The 15,740-nt window shown below is 43.5% G+C and overlaps 1 protein-coding gene across 2 annotated transcripts in view; it reads left to right on the top strand.

The window, feature by feature from the left end:
• Positions 1-470: 470 nt before the first annotated feature.
• znf385c (zinc finger protein 385C) overlaps positions 471-15,740 on the top strand; it is a 113,007-nt gene continuing 97,737 nt past the window's right edge. For both annotated transcript variants that reach the window (XM_076995439.1, XM_076995434.1), the window contains exon 1: positions 471-601. In XM_076995439.1, coding sequence (XP_076851554.1) covers positions 481-601 — 121 coding nt within the window. In that variant the 5' untranslated portion in view covers positions 471-480. The remainder of the gene's footprint in view (positions 602-15,740) is intronic.

Raw genomic sequence — 15,740 nt, 5'->3', positions numbered from 1 at the left:
AAGGACAGGTCGTGTGGGGATGTCATATGAGGATAAGTCTTACGAGGTAAAGTTAAGTACAGTAAATATAGGTCTTGTGAGGACAGGTCTTGTAAGTAACTTCACTTTGGACTTGGCTCACTGTCCTCAGTACATGCATATTTCTTCACGCATTGCCAAAACTCATATTTAATAGCTACCGAGTTTACTTCGAGAACAAGAAACGGTCACCGTAAGAAAATAACGGTTAGTTAGAAGCATATACCTGATAACCGACCTCATCGTGGTAAGGTTATTAGTTACTTTTAAATGATAGGTAGCCTACTCTAAATGCTAAATTAATTTTCTTATTTTGATGCAAAATTTTATTACACGTGTTACACAAAGAATCTCCTCTTAGTGTATGACAAAAAACGGCACCTTTTGATGGTTAAACGACATAAACGCGTGTCTTGCACAGTTTGGTTCGCGCATTTGGGGGGCCGATGTGGCGGAGTGTGAATGGTGACGCGCTGCGTGTCGCCGCCGGTGTTCGAGGTCAGTGGTATCACTCTAGTTCGGAATGCGAGGAACGGTAATATGTTGGGCTCAGAGGACCACGGGAACGACCGGAACGGAACCGGTAAGGACCAACTAGAATTAAATATGCGTCTCTTTTTCAGTAGTCGTGGGCACGTAGACACATAGGCATGTTTTAACCGAGCTGAAGTGTGAAGTTTGTCATTTTATTTATCGGTTAATTATTGTCACCTCAGTGAGGCATTTGGTCACTGATGAAGGCAGTGTGACTATAGTCGTGAATTCATACTCGAGAGTGAAATAACTCCACTGTTGCCCCCCAAATGTAGCTACCGGATGCTGTGTATGATGTTTTGATAGTTTTGTTGTAGAAGTATTTTGTGCACGTCTGGACACAGGTTTGACTGGTATCCGGATGACCATGATCTTAGTCTGAGGTCTATAAAAGAGATAACTTTTGAGTAAAACACTTTTAAATGCAGAAATACAGTGGCTCAAACAACATTGAGAGCCGTAGTAATGAATTAAAAGTATTGTGAATGGCTCGAGCGCACTTTATGATTTGCGTGATCGTACAAGTTAAAACATAAGAACTTTACTGTATTTTAACAGCAGTGATGGCAAACCCAAAACAACCACTGCTTGTTTAATCCGTATTTCATGAAGCTGGCAGTGTCTTGGCAGGCACGTTTTCTGCTTCTACCCAATTGCAGCGCAGCTTTGCTTCTATCTGTGTGCCTCGCGCTGGTTTACCGTTCGCGTTTCTTTAATATCGTGCAGCACCTGTTTTTTGTTTTTGTTTTTTAGGCGGAGGAGAGTTATGAGAAGTAATATACCCTAGGGTCGATTTAAAAATATCGGGATCGATTACTCAGATCGGGACCTCATTAATCCCACATGTATCTCCTATGTCCAGGACTTAAAACGTGAATGCTTCCTAAAACAACTCTACCTAGATCTAACGCAGGACCGTTGTCATTATGACCATATCTTGATATCTAAATGATTCAGTTGGGGTAAAACACAAGGAAGCGCTATACTTAAAACCACTGACGCCTTTTACACATAATTACTTTGATCACGTGAACTTTTCCGACAAGGAGTCCCAAGGGAGTCATTACGGAGATATGTTTGTTTATCTGTTTGTTTGTTTTGATTAATGATACTCCATACTCATGGTTTGGTCACTGGTACTACGTTTCAAAAATCGTGCTACGAATTTGTAATCCGGTACCTCGTTTTATCACCGCAGACACTTTTAAACAGATTTAAATAGAGTCGCTCGAGCCCCCAGTTGCAGGTGCTACCGTGGGTCTTATACGCGCGCATCTGTCTCTGACTACATTGTCCACAATTCGATTGTTTTTTCTGTTTATGGATTTTAAGACATTTTTTCCCTAATGGAATTTCTTCTGTTTCTGCCATTTTGCTTCTGACCTTTGGTACATTCCTTAAGGGTCTTAGAAAAAGGTGTTCAACTTAAATCTTTCGACGGCTGTTTTTGAAATGTGAGTGGTTCTAAAACATATGAGCCATTTTCATTGGAAAAGGACATATGAGGTGGAAAGGTTTGTTTTCAAAATGCAGCTAAAAGGATTATGGATGAATCAAACTTTACGAACAGGTGTGTTTTAACAATTTAAATATATTTGCTTTGTCGGTCCGTTTCTTATAAACAAACTTTAAAACTGTTTGTCTAATACTGTCGACCACCATCATGCAGCCAGAACAGCTCTGAGCTGCAGACGCCTCGAGTCCACAACACCACACATTTGCAGAGGTGTCAATTCCAGGTTCAGAAAGTAAAAGTCCTCACCAGGATTTTGCTCAGGCTTCCTGGATTGTGTTGATTCCACTAATTTTACCTGAATTTTACCTGGATTGCACTAATTAGAAAATCTAGCAAGCTTGAGTAAAATCCTGGTGAGGACTTTTACTTTCTGAACCTGGAATTGACACCTCTGCACATTTGTTTACATTTACGATGTTGGTATTTAGCAAATGTTCTTACTCGTTTAATAGTAGGTTAGAGTCAAAGATACTGTTGATTTAGGATACTGCCAGATACATGAGAAAATGCTGATACTTCAAAAGAATGACAATAATGTGTGAATAGGGTTCAAATAATCAATTATACAATACAATATTTCTGTAAGTGCAGGATGAGTGATAATTTAAGTACTGCTCAAATAGATAAGTGATAAGAGACAGCAAAGGTCAGAAGGTCAGTGGAAGTTCATTCCACCATCTGGGAGCCATAACAGAGAAGAATATTGATGCTCATTTTCCTGGAAAGAATAGTGTTTATAGCTCAACTGTACTTCAGACTCCAAGTACTGAAAGTAGAAGGTCCCTTGCTGCTACACAGCCCCGTATGTGGCACGTTGTGATGTACTGTGTGTCCTGACATTCCTCTGTCCTAGCCTGGCTTAATAAGAATGTGTGGATGTGAGAACAAATAGGGAGAGCAAGAAACAACTAAGATAAACAAACGAAGGGGTTAGGGTATAACGAAGGGGTTAGGGTTTAACGAAGGGGTTAGGGTATAACGAAGGGGTTAGGGTATAACGAAGGGTTTAGGGTTTAACGAAGGGGTTAGGGTTTAACAAAGGGGTTAGGGTTTAACAAAGGGGTTAGGGTTTAACAAAGGTGTTGTAGTTTAATGAATGTGTTAGGGTTTAACAAAGGGTTTAGAGTTTTTTTTAAGTGGTTACACTACATGTATTACTTTATATCAGATGCACTACATTACATTGCCTAGTTTATTTACATGGCAGGTGTTTCTGACATGATCTGAACTGTGTGTACCATGAAGGTAGGAAATGTTTAACCTGAAGTTGAATAAAGAGTGTGACCTTAAGTGACCTTTAACCTAAAGATGAATACAGAGTATTACCTTAAGAGGGCTTCACTGGAACTTTAACATAATAATAGGAGATTGGCCATTTGCATTTTCTGCCAGATCACAGATCTCTGAGTTGAACATTTGGTTGACTGCGATTATGTTTAAAGAGTTTTCAAATTGAGGCGAATGTGTTAGTTAGAAGATAAGATATAGTTAGGATTAGACAGGGTAAAAAGGAATAGATAGGATAAAGCAGGATAAGACAGGGTTAGTTAGGATTAGACAGGATTAGATATGGTTAGTTATGATTAGACAGGGTAATTTAGGATAAACAGGTTAAAACAGGATTAGATATGATAAAACAGGATTAGACAGGGTTAGTTAGGATTAGACAGGGTTAGGTAGGATTAGACGGGGTTAAATAGGACTAAATAGGGTTAGACAGGGTTAGGTAGGATTAGATGGGGTTAGACAGGATCGGACAGTTGCTGAGTGATCCACAATGTTGCAAACACAACAGGCTGTACATTCACTACAGGCTTTTCAGTCCCTGTGTGTCTGACTGTGTGTGTACAACTGTATGGATAACCACCAAGGTATTTATTAAGATGCATTTGCAGAAGATACTAATAATACAGAATTTGTAACTGTACAATTCATGTGCAGATAATTGTTATTGTATTGACTTCATATTTAAAGTAGTTCATACTTCTAATTCGACTGTAGTATTCATGGTCATATTGGTATAGTAATCATGATATAATTCAACAAAAGGTTGAACAATGAACATTGTGGCTAATCGAGTATAAGGAATGGATCTGTACTCTGACTTGTACAGAACCCTATACTGGAAATCTCTTTTACTCACCTGCATCCAAGCATAACAGTTATGTGAACACTTCACATATATATATATGTGTGTTGTAGGTAGCCACTTTCAGAACTGTATTGATTCTGATATTTTTCTTTCTGAGGCAACTAAAGGAAGAACATCTTAAAGCTTACATACATTTTTTGTCAGTGGATTTTATAATCTAAGATAATGTTGTTTCATAAGATACACTGATAAGTGTTAATGGATTAACTTTGATGCGATTTTTTTGCAGACACTTGTTTGGGGACCTTTTCTACCTAAACTGATTTTCTGCAGTATTGGAACACTCCCTGTGTCTGGGTGTCCCAGCTGATGTATGGTTATGATGATGTGGTTGAGGCAGAGGTTGAGGGAGATGAATCATGTGAGGAAGAGATACGCTCGGGCAGAGGACGTGATGAACTGCTCCTGCTGACGCTTCTGTTCCTTTGCTCTCTGGAAGTTGCCTGAACATCAGTGTGGGTTTTTGGGATACATTGTGAACATCAGTGTGGTTTGTTGGGATATGTACTGTACGTACATTTTGCATTACAGCTCTTAATTTGTAAATATATTCATACATATACATATACATTGCTCAAAAAATAAACGGAACACTTAAACAACACAATGTAACTCCAAGTCAACCACACTTCTGTGAAACCAACCTGTTCACCAGAGGTAGCACGAGGCAGTGTCTACAACCCACAGAAGTTGCTCATGTAGAGCAGCTCATCCAGGATGGCACATCAATGCGAGCTGTGGTATGAAGGTTTGCTGTGTCTGTCAGCAGTGTCCAGAGCATGGAGCAGTACACCAGGAGACATGGGGGGTGCGGTAGGAGGGCATCAATCCAGCAGCAGGACCACTAACTCCTCCTTTGTGCAAGGAGGAGCAGTGCCAGAGCCCTGCAAAATGACCTCCAGCAGGCCACTAATATCCATGTTTCTGCTCAAACTGTCAGAAACAGACTCCATGAGGGTGGTATGAGGGCCCCATGTCCACAAGTGGGGCTTGTGCTTACAACCCAACACCATGCAGGGCGATTGTCATTTGCCAGAAAACACCAAGATAGGCAAATTTGCCCCTTTGCTCTTCACGGATAAGAGCAGGTTCACACTGAGCACAGACAGTGTCTGGAGATGTGACAGGGTCTGGAGACGCTGAGGAGAATGTTCTGCTGCCTGCAACGTCCTCCAGCATGACCAGTTTGGCAGTGGGTCAATAATGGTGTCGGGAGGCATTCCTTTGGAGGGCTGCACAGACCTCCATGTGCTAGCGAGAGGTACACTGACTGCCATTAGGTACCGGGATGAAATCCTCAGACCCATTGTGAGACCATATGCTGGTGCAGTGGGCCCTGGGTTCCTTCTGATGCATGACAAGGCTAGGCCTCATCTGGCTGTAGTGTGTCAGCAGTTCGTGTATGATGAAGACATTGATGCTATGGACTGGCCTGCTTGTTTTCCAGACCTGAATCCAATAGAGCACATCTGGGACATCATCCACCAACGCATCCATTGTACCACAATCCATTATCCATTGTACCACAGACTGTCCAGGAGTTGACTGACGCTTTAATCCAGGTCTGGGAGGAGATTCCTCAGGAGAACAACTGGCACCTCATCAGTAGTATGCCCAGGCATTGTAGGGAGGTCATACAGGCATGTGAAGGCCACACATGCTACTGAGCCTCATTTTAAGTTGTCTTGAGGAATTTTCAGCCTGTCATTTGAGTTTCCGAAGAAAGTACGCAAACCAAAACCAGTGACATGATCCGAATTAAGAATATAATGACCAGCGGTCAACTGGTACAAAGACAAGACATATATAGACAAACAAACGACCTTCAGGTGAGACAGATCGCGGGCCACGCCCACCTGAGGGACGAACACAACAACAACAGGACAACTGCCGCTGTGGATGGAGGCGACCAGTAGGGGGCCCGCCGTACTGTGACAGGGATAATAATTTTGATTTACATTGATAATTTTTGTTATTTTTTTCTCAACGCATTCCACTATGTAATAAAACAAAGTTATTTTTTAGGATGTGTTATTTTTGTCTTCCCTTTATTATTTTTTTAGCAGTATACATACATATATTCATACGATTGGGTTACAGCGTATATTTCATATGTGGAGTTCTAAAAGCTTTTTTGAGGGAGTGGTCTTTAACCTATGATTATTGTGTAAAGATCCTGTTTTCATGTTGTCTTTGGTAAATAGGAGCACTTTAATCCTGCTGTGTGTGTGTGTGTGTGTGTGTGTGTGAGTGTGTGAGTGAGAGAGACAGAAAAAAAATATCTCTTTCATCACATCTGCCTGATATTTCCCGTTCTACACTCAGGACTAATTGCACATCCTCTAAGTGCTGACTGGATGTTATGGTCCTCATTAAAGTGTCAGCCAGAATCCCTGATCTCCAATCCCTGACTTCCAGATCCCTACAAGCTCTCGCTGTCTGTTTACTTGTCTTTCATTGTTTACTACTGTTATGTACCAGTATGTATCACATAAAACATGATAAGCTGGATATTGTTGTAATTTTACAATGTGACAATATGGCAGACCAGTATGACTGTTAGAGTATGGACACCAGACTCCAGGTTGTGGGTGTGTATGTAAGGATATCAGTCCTGTAAATACGGTTGTACCTACAATAACCTCTGCTGTCTGAGTTTTCAATGTTTTTCAATTTTATTCTCCTAAACATGTACACATCACACACGCACACAAATGTGCGTGACCGGAGGGTCGTGGGTTTGATTCCCAGGCCTGAGGCCATGACTGAGGTGTCCTTGAGCAAGGCACCTAACCCCAACTGCTCTCCGGGTGCCGGCCTATGGCTGCCCACCGCTCTGGGCATGTGTGCACCACAGCCCCCTAGTAATCAACTAGTGTGTGTGTGTGTGTGTGTGTGTGTGTGTGTGTGTGTGTATGTGTGTGTTCGTGTTCATTTTCTAACTGCACAGATGGGGAAATGCGGAGGACAAATTTCGATTGCGGTGAAAAATCACAATTGACAAATATGGCACATTTCATTTCACACACAGAGGTCTGGGGGAACTCTACCCCAGTAGCTGGCCTGCAGGTTCAGGTTGATGCCCCCGGGTATCTGCCCCTTAACCTTGGGTATCTGCCCTGTGACCATAACCCTAACCCTCTGTGTCACTATTTTCTGCACACATTTCCGCTGACCAAAGATCCCTGTGTGTGATGCGCAACCATTCATGTTTCAAGGGCTGTGTAAAGAACAAAAGTATTCCAGTTTGGCTCCAGCTTAAAGACACATCTTACACATATTCCAAGTGAATAAAACCTGTGCCTCTGAACAGTGTGTGCTTCTGTATAGGTTCTGGAGTGGACACAGACACACACATACAAACACTCACAGAAGCCTAGTGTGGATGAGGGCAGGTAGGCTATGGGGTTTAGTTCCTCAAGGATTTGTAGAATGAAAGAAGGGTCTGTGTGTGTGTGTGTGTGTGAGAGAGAGCAAGAGAGAGAGAGAGCGTGCTCTTGTGGACAGTCTGTTTGTGTAGCTACATTTGATGTACATGAACCTGAAACACTAACTTACTGTGTGTCTAAAACTGGGATCTGAGCACAGGACGTCACCTTAAAGGGTTTCAGCATATTAACCCTATCCCTAAACCTAAACCTTACCATATTGTAACCATATTTTAGTAACCATACTAAAAGTATTTCTAGGTATCTTTCCAGTAGTAAGGAGAGTTTGTAGGGTGGATGTTTATTTTTATCAATAGGTGATTTTTGATATGTTTGATATGGGTATGTTTGATATGAGTACGTTTGATATGAGTATGTTTGATACGAGTATGATTATAATTGGTATTTCAAATGTGATGTTATTTTAAATAGCAAACAGAACTCTTCTCGCTTTTTGAGTTCCTTCACAGCCAAAGATAAGATAAGATAAGATAATCCTTTATTAATCCCTCAGCGGGGAAATTTGCATTGTTACAGCAGCAGAGAATAGTGTCAGGAAATACAGAGAAATAAATAAAGAGTATAAATATATATGCAATGTATGTAGTTCTAAACAGTTATGGTTATTGCACATGGTAGATTTAAATATTGCACATGGTAATTTAAGTATTGCACATGGTAGAACAGTAAGAGCAGTAAAGTACAGTGAGCAGTTTGTTGTACAGTATGAGCTATGGAGAGCAGTGGCTGTTGTACAGTCTGATGGCGTGTGGAAGGAAGGACCTGCGGTATCTCTCCTTCACACACCGCGGGTGCAGCAACCGGACACTGAAGGAGCTGCTCAGTGCTGACAGTGAGTGGTGCATGGGGTGGGACAGGTTCTTCAACATATGCTTGAATTTGGTCCTGGTCCTCCTGTCTCCCACCACCTCCACCGGGCCAAGATGGCCCCCCAGGACAGAGCTGGACTTCTTGATGATTTTGTTCAGTCTCTTCCTGTCAGCAATAGAGATGCTGCTGCCCCAGCAGACCACTCCATAAAAGATGGCTGATGCCACCACAGCATCGAAGAAGGTCCTCAGGAGCGCGCGCTCCACTCCAAAGGACCTGAGTCTCCTCAGGAGATGTAGTCTGCTCTGACCCTTCCGGTAAAGTGCAGCTATGTTGTCAGACAAGTCCAGCTTGTTGTTGAGATGAACACCCAGGTACTTGTAGGACCTCACCATCTCAATGTCCTTTCCCTGGATGTTCACTGGTACAGGGGACGAGTGTTTGGTCCTGCGGAAGTCCACTACCAGTTCTTTAGTTTTACTGGTGTTAATCTGCAGGCAGTTCCTCTGGCACCAATCCACAAAGTCCTGCGTCAGTCCTCTGTACTCCCCGTCATCTCCCTCACTGATGAGGCCAACAATAGCAGAGTCGTCTGAGAACTTCTGCAGGTGGCAGCTGGCAGAGCTGTACTTGAAGTCAGCAGTGTAGAGAGTGAAGAGAAAGGGAGCAAGGACTGTTCCCTGTGGAGCCCCCGTACTGCAGACAGCCACGTCAGACTGGCAGTTTTGTGTCCTCACATACTGAGGTCGGTTTGTGAGGTAGTCCAAGATCCAGGTGGCAAGGTGATGGTCCAAACCAGCACACTCCAGCTTGTCCCTCAGTAGTGTGGGTTGGATTGTGTTGAAAGCACTAGAGAAGTCAAAAACATGATTCTCACGATGCTCCCAGCATTCTCCAGGTGAGAGAGAGACCTGTGTAGAAGGTGGATGATGGCATCCTCCACTCCAATGCCAGGTTGGTAGGCAAACTGAAGTGGGTCCATAGCTGGACTCACCAGGGGGCGGAGGTGGACAAGAAGCAGTCTCTTCAGGGTCTTCATCAGGTGTGAGGTCAGTGCCACAGGCCTATAGCTATTAAAGTCTTTCGGGTGTGGGGTCTTTGGCACTGGTACCACGCAAGATGTTTTCCACAGCTGTGGAACTCTCCCTAATCTCAGACTGAGATTAAAGATGTGACCGGCCACGCCACACAACTCGTCGGCACAGCACTTGAGAAGCCTTGAGCTGATTCCATCTGGGCCTGCAGCCTTCCTGATCTTGATCCTCCTGAGCTCACCTCTCACCTGGGACGTGGTAAATGCCAGACTGAAGTTGGGGGGCTGACTGCTGGAGTGAGTGTCAGCAGGAGAGCCGTTAGGTGGGGGGGTTGAGTGGGGGGGGGGGGGCTGGCTGCTGGAGTGTGTGTCAGCAGGAGAGTCGTTTGGTGGAGGCTGTGAGTTGAAAGGGAGGGGGTTGGGTGTAAAAGAGGGTGTAGGGCAGTATGGTGATGGTGATGGTGCCAGACAGGGAGATCCCAGCAGTGGTGTCTGTGAAGTGGAGGGGGTAGGTGAGTGATCAAACCTATTAAAGAACAGGTTGAGTGCATTCACCCACTTCTGGTCCCCTCCAGCCTGGGAGTCAGGCTTCTTGTGACCGGAAATAGTTTTAAGGCTATTCCAGACTCCTCTGACAATATTTTGCTGCAGCTGGACCTCCATCTTCCTCCTGTAGCTGGCCTTCCCCTCTTGGATCTTTCTCTTCAGTTCCCTCTGCACACCCCTCATCTCCTCTTTGTCACCTGATCTAAAGCCAGAGCTTCCTGTGGAACTGACTGCTCTCTCTCACTCTCTCTCTCTCTTTCTTTCTCTCTCACTTTCTTTCCCTGTCTCTCTCTTTCTCTGTCTCTTTTTATGTGATTTTTTGTGATTATTGGTGATTTTTGATAATTGTAATTTGTAGATTGTAATTGGTTAATAAAGTTTGTTACTCTCTCCCTGTCCTGCCTCATTCTCTCCCTTTTCTCCCTCTCTTTCGTTACCTCCATCTTTCATTTTCCCTCTTTATTTCTCTTCCTTATTCTCTTTCACTTTTTCTCTCTGCCTCTCTCCCGCTACCTCTCCCTTATATCTCCCAATTGCTCCCTCCCTCTCTTAATTCTCTTTCTCCCTCTCTCTCCCCCTCTCTCCTCCATAAATAGCATTAGCATGGCCTATTTAATGGCCTTTTAATTCTTTCCTGCCGTCTGGCTTCGTCCTTGGCACATATTCTCTGCTTCATTTAAATGTCACGCATGACTTAAAAGCAATTATGACAGTGACCCTAATAACCAGTTGTGTGTTGCATGACTGAGATAAACAAACACTCATGTTGTGTGTGGAGTAAATGTAAATGTGCCACATTTATTAGTTGTGATTTTCACCCCAATCGAAATTTGTCCTCCACATTTTACCCATCTGTGAAGTGATAACACACACACACACACACACACACACACACACTAGTGATCACTAGGGGGCTGTGATGCTCACATGCCCAGAGGGGTGGGCAGCTCTAGCCCAGCACGCAGGGAGCAGTTGGGGTTAGTCATGGCCTCAGGCCTGGGAATCAAAACCAAAACCCTCTGGTTCCATAACCACCAGACCATGTACAAGCACAGCTTGTGTGGTGTGTTTCTAAAAAGAATTAGTCATATATACATATATACACAGGGGCGGAGTGGGCCACTTTTTCAGCCCGGGAGCCCAAATCTGGCCCAAAATTATTTTTCCCTCCCAATCGGCCCAAACTAGAGATTGACGTGAGCCAGCCCATCGGGAATCCTCCCGAATCTCCCGATTAGCCACTCCGGCTCTGTGTATGTATATATATATATATATATATATATATATATATATATATATATATATATATATATATATATATATATATATGCTAGTGAAACACTTTGAGTGAATGTTTGTTGTTAATGCCAGTATTGTTATTGCAGGAGAAATGGGGATACTTCATTGACGTCTCGACCATACCTGTCAAGTTTTGTATTTAAAAATACTGGACATTTCCTGTATATGACGTCATCGCCTAATTTGCATAATCAGTTATTTGCATATAGCTGCAATCGAGGCTGTAGGAGAAACGAAAACATCTTTGGAGTGGCAAAAAGTGAAGAAAAAACACCCCAAATATGTTTTGAACTACAAATGAATAAAAATTTTTTAATTTTCTAGTCGTATTTCTAGCTAGAAATGGGGACATCTACTGGGCATATTTCTGTGCCTTTAGCCCGCATTTGTGCTTGGCAGATTGTTCGTGCTGACGGACATCGTTCTTTCCCCCATGAGAGACACTAAAATCACAACTACAAATCTTACAGAATTAAGGCTCTTCATGCTCCACTTTAGGAAAGTAAATTCCCTGTCCCATTCGTCAAGGTACTTACACATACGCTTAGCTTTTTTGGCAGGACTGCCTTCTCTCGTTAAATCTATCTCTGATTTGTTGTCCCAGGTTTGCTCCCACTGTCGACACTAAACCCGCGAGTTTTAAATTTATTTATTTTTTTAAAGCATTCATGTGCCACTCCAAACAGAATTCTGTCACTAGCCTCGCGAGAACCAGTAGTCTGGGTGGCAGTTCCACCTGCAGTAGTCTGGGTGGCAGTTCTCGCGAGGCTAGCGACAGAATTCTGTTTGGAGCGGCACATGAATGCTTTAAAAAAATAAAAATTGAAAACTGAAAATACGGGAAAATAAAAATACGGGATGACGCCGGGACAGAGCGGTAAAATACGGGACTGTCCCGGCCAAAACGGGACACTTGACAGGTATGGTCTCGACGTCACAATCACAATCCCTAGCAATACACCCACAATGTATGGAGCTGCAACACTGGTGACCCTGCAGTAGCAGCTTTGCTGTCCTACACCCAACACATGACACTGTAGGACTTTATCTAGAAACCCAACACATGATGCTGTAGGACTTTATCTAAACACCCAACACATGAAGCTGTAGGGCTTTATCTGAACACATGACACTGTAGGGCTTTTTATAAACACCCAACACATTACATTTACATTTATGGCATTTGGCAGACACCCTTATCCAGAGCGACTTACATTTTTATCTCATTTTTATACAAGTGAGCAATTGAGGGTTAGGGCCTTGCTTAGGGGCACCTCAGTCATGGCCTCTGGGAATCGAACCTGCGACCCTCCGGTCACAAGACCAGTTCCCTAACCGCCAGGCCATGACTGCCATGACACATGACGCTTTAGGGCTTTATCTAAACACCCAACACATGATGCTGTAGGGCTTTATCTAAACACCCAACACATGACACTGTAGGGCTTTATCTAAACACCCAACACATGGTGTAGGGCTTTTTATAAACACCCAACACATGACGCTTTAGGGCTTTATCTAAACACCCAACACATGACGCTGTAGGGCTTTATCTAAACACCCAACACATGACGCTGTAGGGCTTTTTATAAACACCCAACACATGACGCTTTAGGGCTTTATCTAAACACCCAACACATGATGCTGTAGGGCTTTATCTAAACACCCAACACATGATGCTGTAGGGCTTTATCTAAACACCCAACACATGGCGCTGTAGGGCTTTATCTAAACACCCAACACATGACGCTGTAGGGCTTTATCTAAACACCCAACACATGACGCTGTAGGGCTTTATCTAAACACCCATCACATGACGCTGTAGGGCTTTATCTAAACACCCAACACATGGCGCTGTAGGGCTTTATCTAAACACCCAACACATGATGCTGTAGGGCTTTATCTAAACACCCAACACATGACGCTGTAGGGCTTTATCTAAACACCCAACACATGACGCTGTAGGGCTTTATCTAAACACCCATCACATGACGCTGTAGGGCTTCCACTGGCTCCCCAGCTAGCAGCCCTAACAGCACAGGCTTTTTGCTCCTAATGTAATCGTACCATATGAATGAAAAATGTTTTCAACATCTTAAATTCAGGAGAATAAAATGTTTGCATGTTTTCATGTTTCGTGAACATGAATATTTCATCAAACATGTTTCATATCTTCTTTTAGAGTCTAAATGTAGCAAATGACATGTAGTATACACTCACTGGCCACTTTATTAGGTAGGCTACACCTTGCTAGTACCGGGTTGGACCCCCTTTTGCCTTCAGAACTGCTTTAATGCCTTCGTGGCATAGATTCAACAAGGTACTGGAAACATTCCTCAGAGAGTCTGGTCCATATTGACATGATAGCATCATGCAGTTTCTGGAGATTTGTCAGCTGCACATCCATGATGCAAATCTCCTGTTCCACCACATCCCAAAGGTGCTTTTTTGGATTGAGATCTGGTGACTGTGAAGGCCATTTGAGTACAGTGAACTCATTGCTGTGTTTAAGAAAGCACTCTGAGATGATTTACGTGTTATGACATGGCACGTTATCCTGCTGGAAGTAGCCATCAGAAGATTGGTACACTGTGGTCATAAAGTTATGGACATGGTCAGCAACAATACTCAGGTAGGCTGTGGTGTTGACACGATGCTCAATTGGTACGAACGGGCCCAAACTGTGCCAGGAAAATATCCCCCACACCATTGCACCACCACCACCAGCTTGAACCATTGATACAAGGCAGGATGGAGCCATGCTTTCATGTTGTTGATGCCAAATTCTGACCCTACCATCCGAATGTCGCAACAGAAATCGAGACTTATCAGACCAGGCAAAATTTTCCAATCGTCTATTGTCTAATTGAGTGAATTGTAGCCTGTTTCCTGTTCTTAGTTGACAGGAGTGGCACCCGGTGTGGTTTCCTGCTTTTGTAGCTTATCTGCCTCAAGGTTTGATGTGTTGTGCATTCAAAGATACTCTTCTGCATGCCTCGATTGTAACGATTGGTTATTTGAGTTACTGTTGCTCTTCTATCAGCTCGAACCAGTCTGGCCATTCTCCTCTGACCTCTGGCATCAACAAGGTATTTGTGCCCACAGAACTGCCGCTCACTGGATTTTCTCTTTTTCAGACCATTTTCTCAGGGTACAGACTGTGTTAGGGTTAACCTAACTTAACCGAAATGCAACAGCAGGGTACAAACGGTATCAATAATCACATAATAACATTAAAGCTGCACTGTGTAAGTTTAAGCACTTGTCGAACTCTCACTTGTCGAACTCTCAGATAAACGTGTAATTGCACAAAATGTGCAGCAGAACCGTGTTTTGTTATTCGTGTCACGTTGTAGCCTATTGTATATTTAGTGTTTTCTTGGGTAGTGTCATTTCTTTGGGTAGTGCCATTTATGACATAAAAAGGGGGAAGATGTAATAATAATTTTTTCTCGTGTCATGGAGGAAGTTTCATTTTGTGTTTTGATTGGTATAGAGGATGAGGGGGTGGAGTATAGAGGATGAAAGGGTGGAGTGTAGAGGATGAGGGGGTGGAGTGTAGAGGATGATGGGTGGGGTATAGAGGATGAGGGGGTGGGGTATAGAGGATGAGTGGGTGGAGTATAGAGGATGAGGGGGTGGAGTGTAGAGGATGAGGTGGTGGAGTGTAGAGGATGAGTGGGTGGGGTATAGAGGATGAGGGGGTGGGGTATAGAGGATGAGTGGGTGGGGTATACACGGTATAAAAGCAACACGGTGGCTTGGTGGTTAGCACGTTTGCCTCTCAGCACTGGGGTCTTGGGTTCAAGTCCCTATCTGAGTAGAGTTTCCATGTTCTCCCTGTGTTTGTGTGGGTTTCCTCTGGGATCTCTGGTTTCCTCCCACAGTCCAAAAACATGGAGGTTAGGTAAATTGGCAGTCCCTGACATGTTTTCCCTGAGTGTGTGTCTGTGTCTCTCTGTTCAATAAAAAGTAGTGTGTGTGTATGCCCAGTTGTGGAAGGTGCCACTAGGGTCTGTCCTCTCTCCCATTCCTGTACCCCATTCAGTCCCCCAGGGGGCTGGTACTCCCAGTAGAGAGTACTGTGCGCAATTGGCTGCCGCTTCTCGCCTGTGTGTGTGATTGGTTGTCTGTGACTTGTACCTGTGTTAAAATTGTAAAGCGCCTTGGGCTGAAGCGCCAAGGCGCTATATAAATCGAAGATTCATTAATTCATGAGGGGGTGGAATATAGAGGATGAGGGGTGGGATATAGAGGATGAGGGGGTGGTGTATAGAGGATAAAGGTTGTCTTTGTTGACCAAAGGTGATTCAGTCAAGTAGTAGGAAAGTTTAATGCAACAAGCAGAGTTTTCACTGAATAAGCATTCAGAACATTATATAT

Source organism: Brachyhypopomus gauderio, chromosome 2, assembly GCF_052324685.1.
Source record: "Brachyhypopomus gauderio isolate BG-103 chromosome 2, BGAUD_0.2, whole genome shotgun sequence".
In the NCBI taxonomy this organism is placed as follows: domain Eukaryota; kingdom Metazoa; phylum Chordata; class Actinopteri; order Gymnotiformes; family Hypopomidae; genus Brachyhypopomus; species Brachyhypopomus gauderio.
This window is presented reverse-complemented; position numbering and strand designations above follow the sequence as displayed.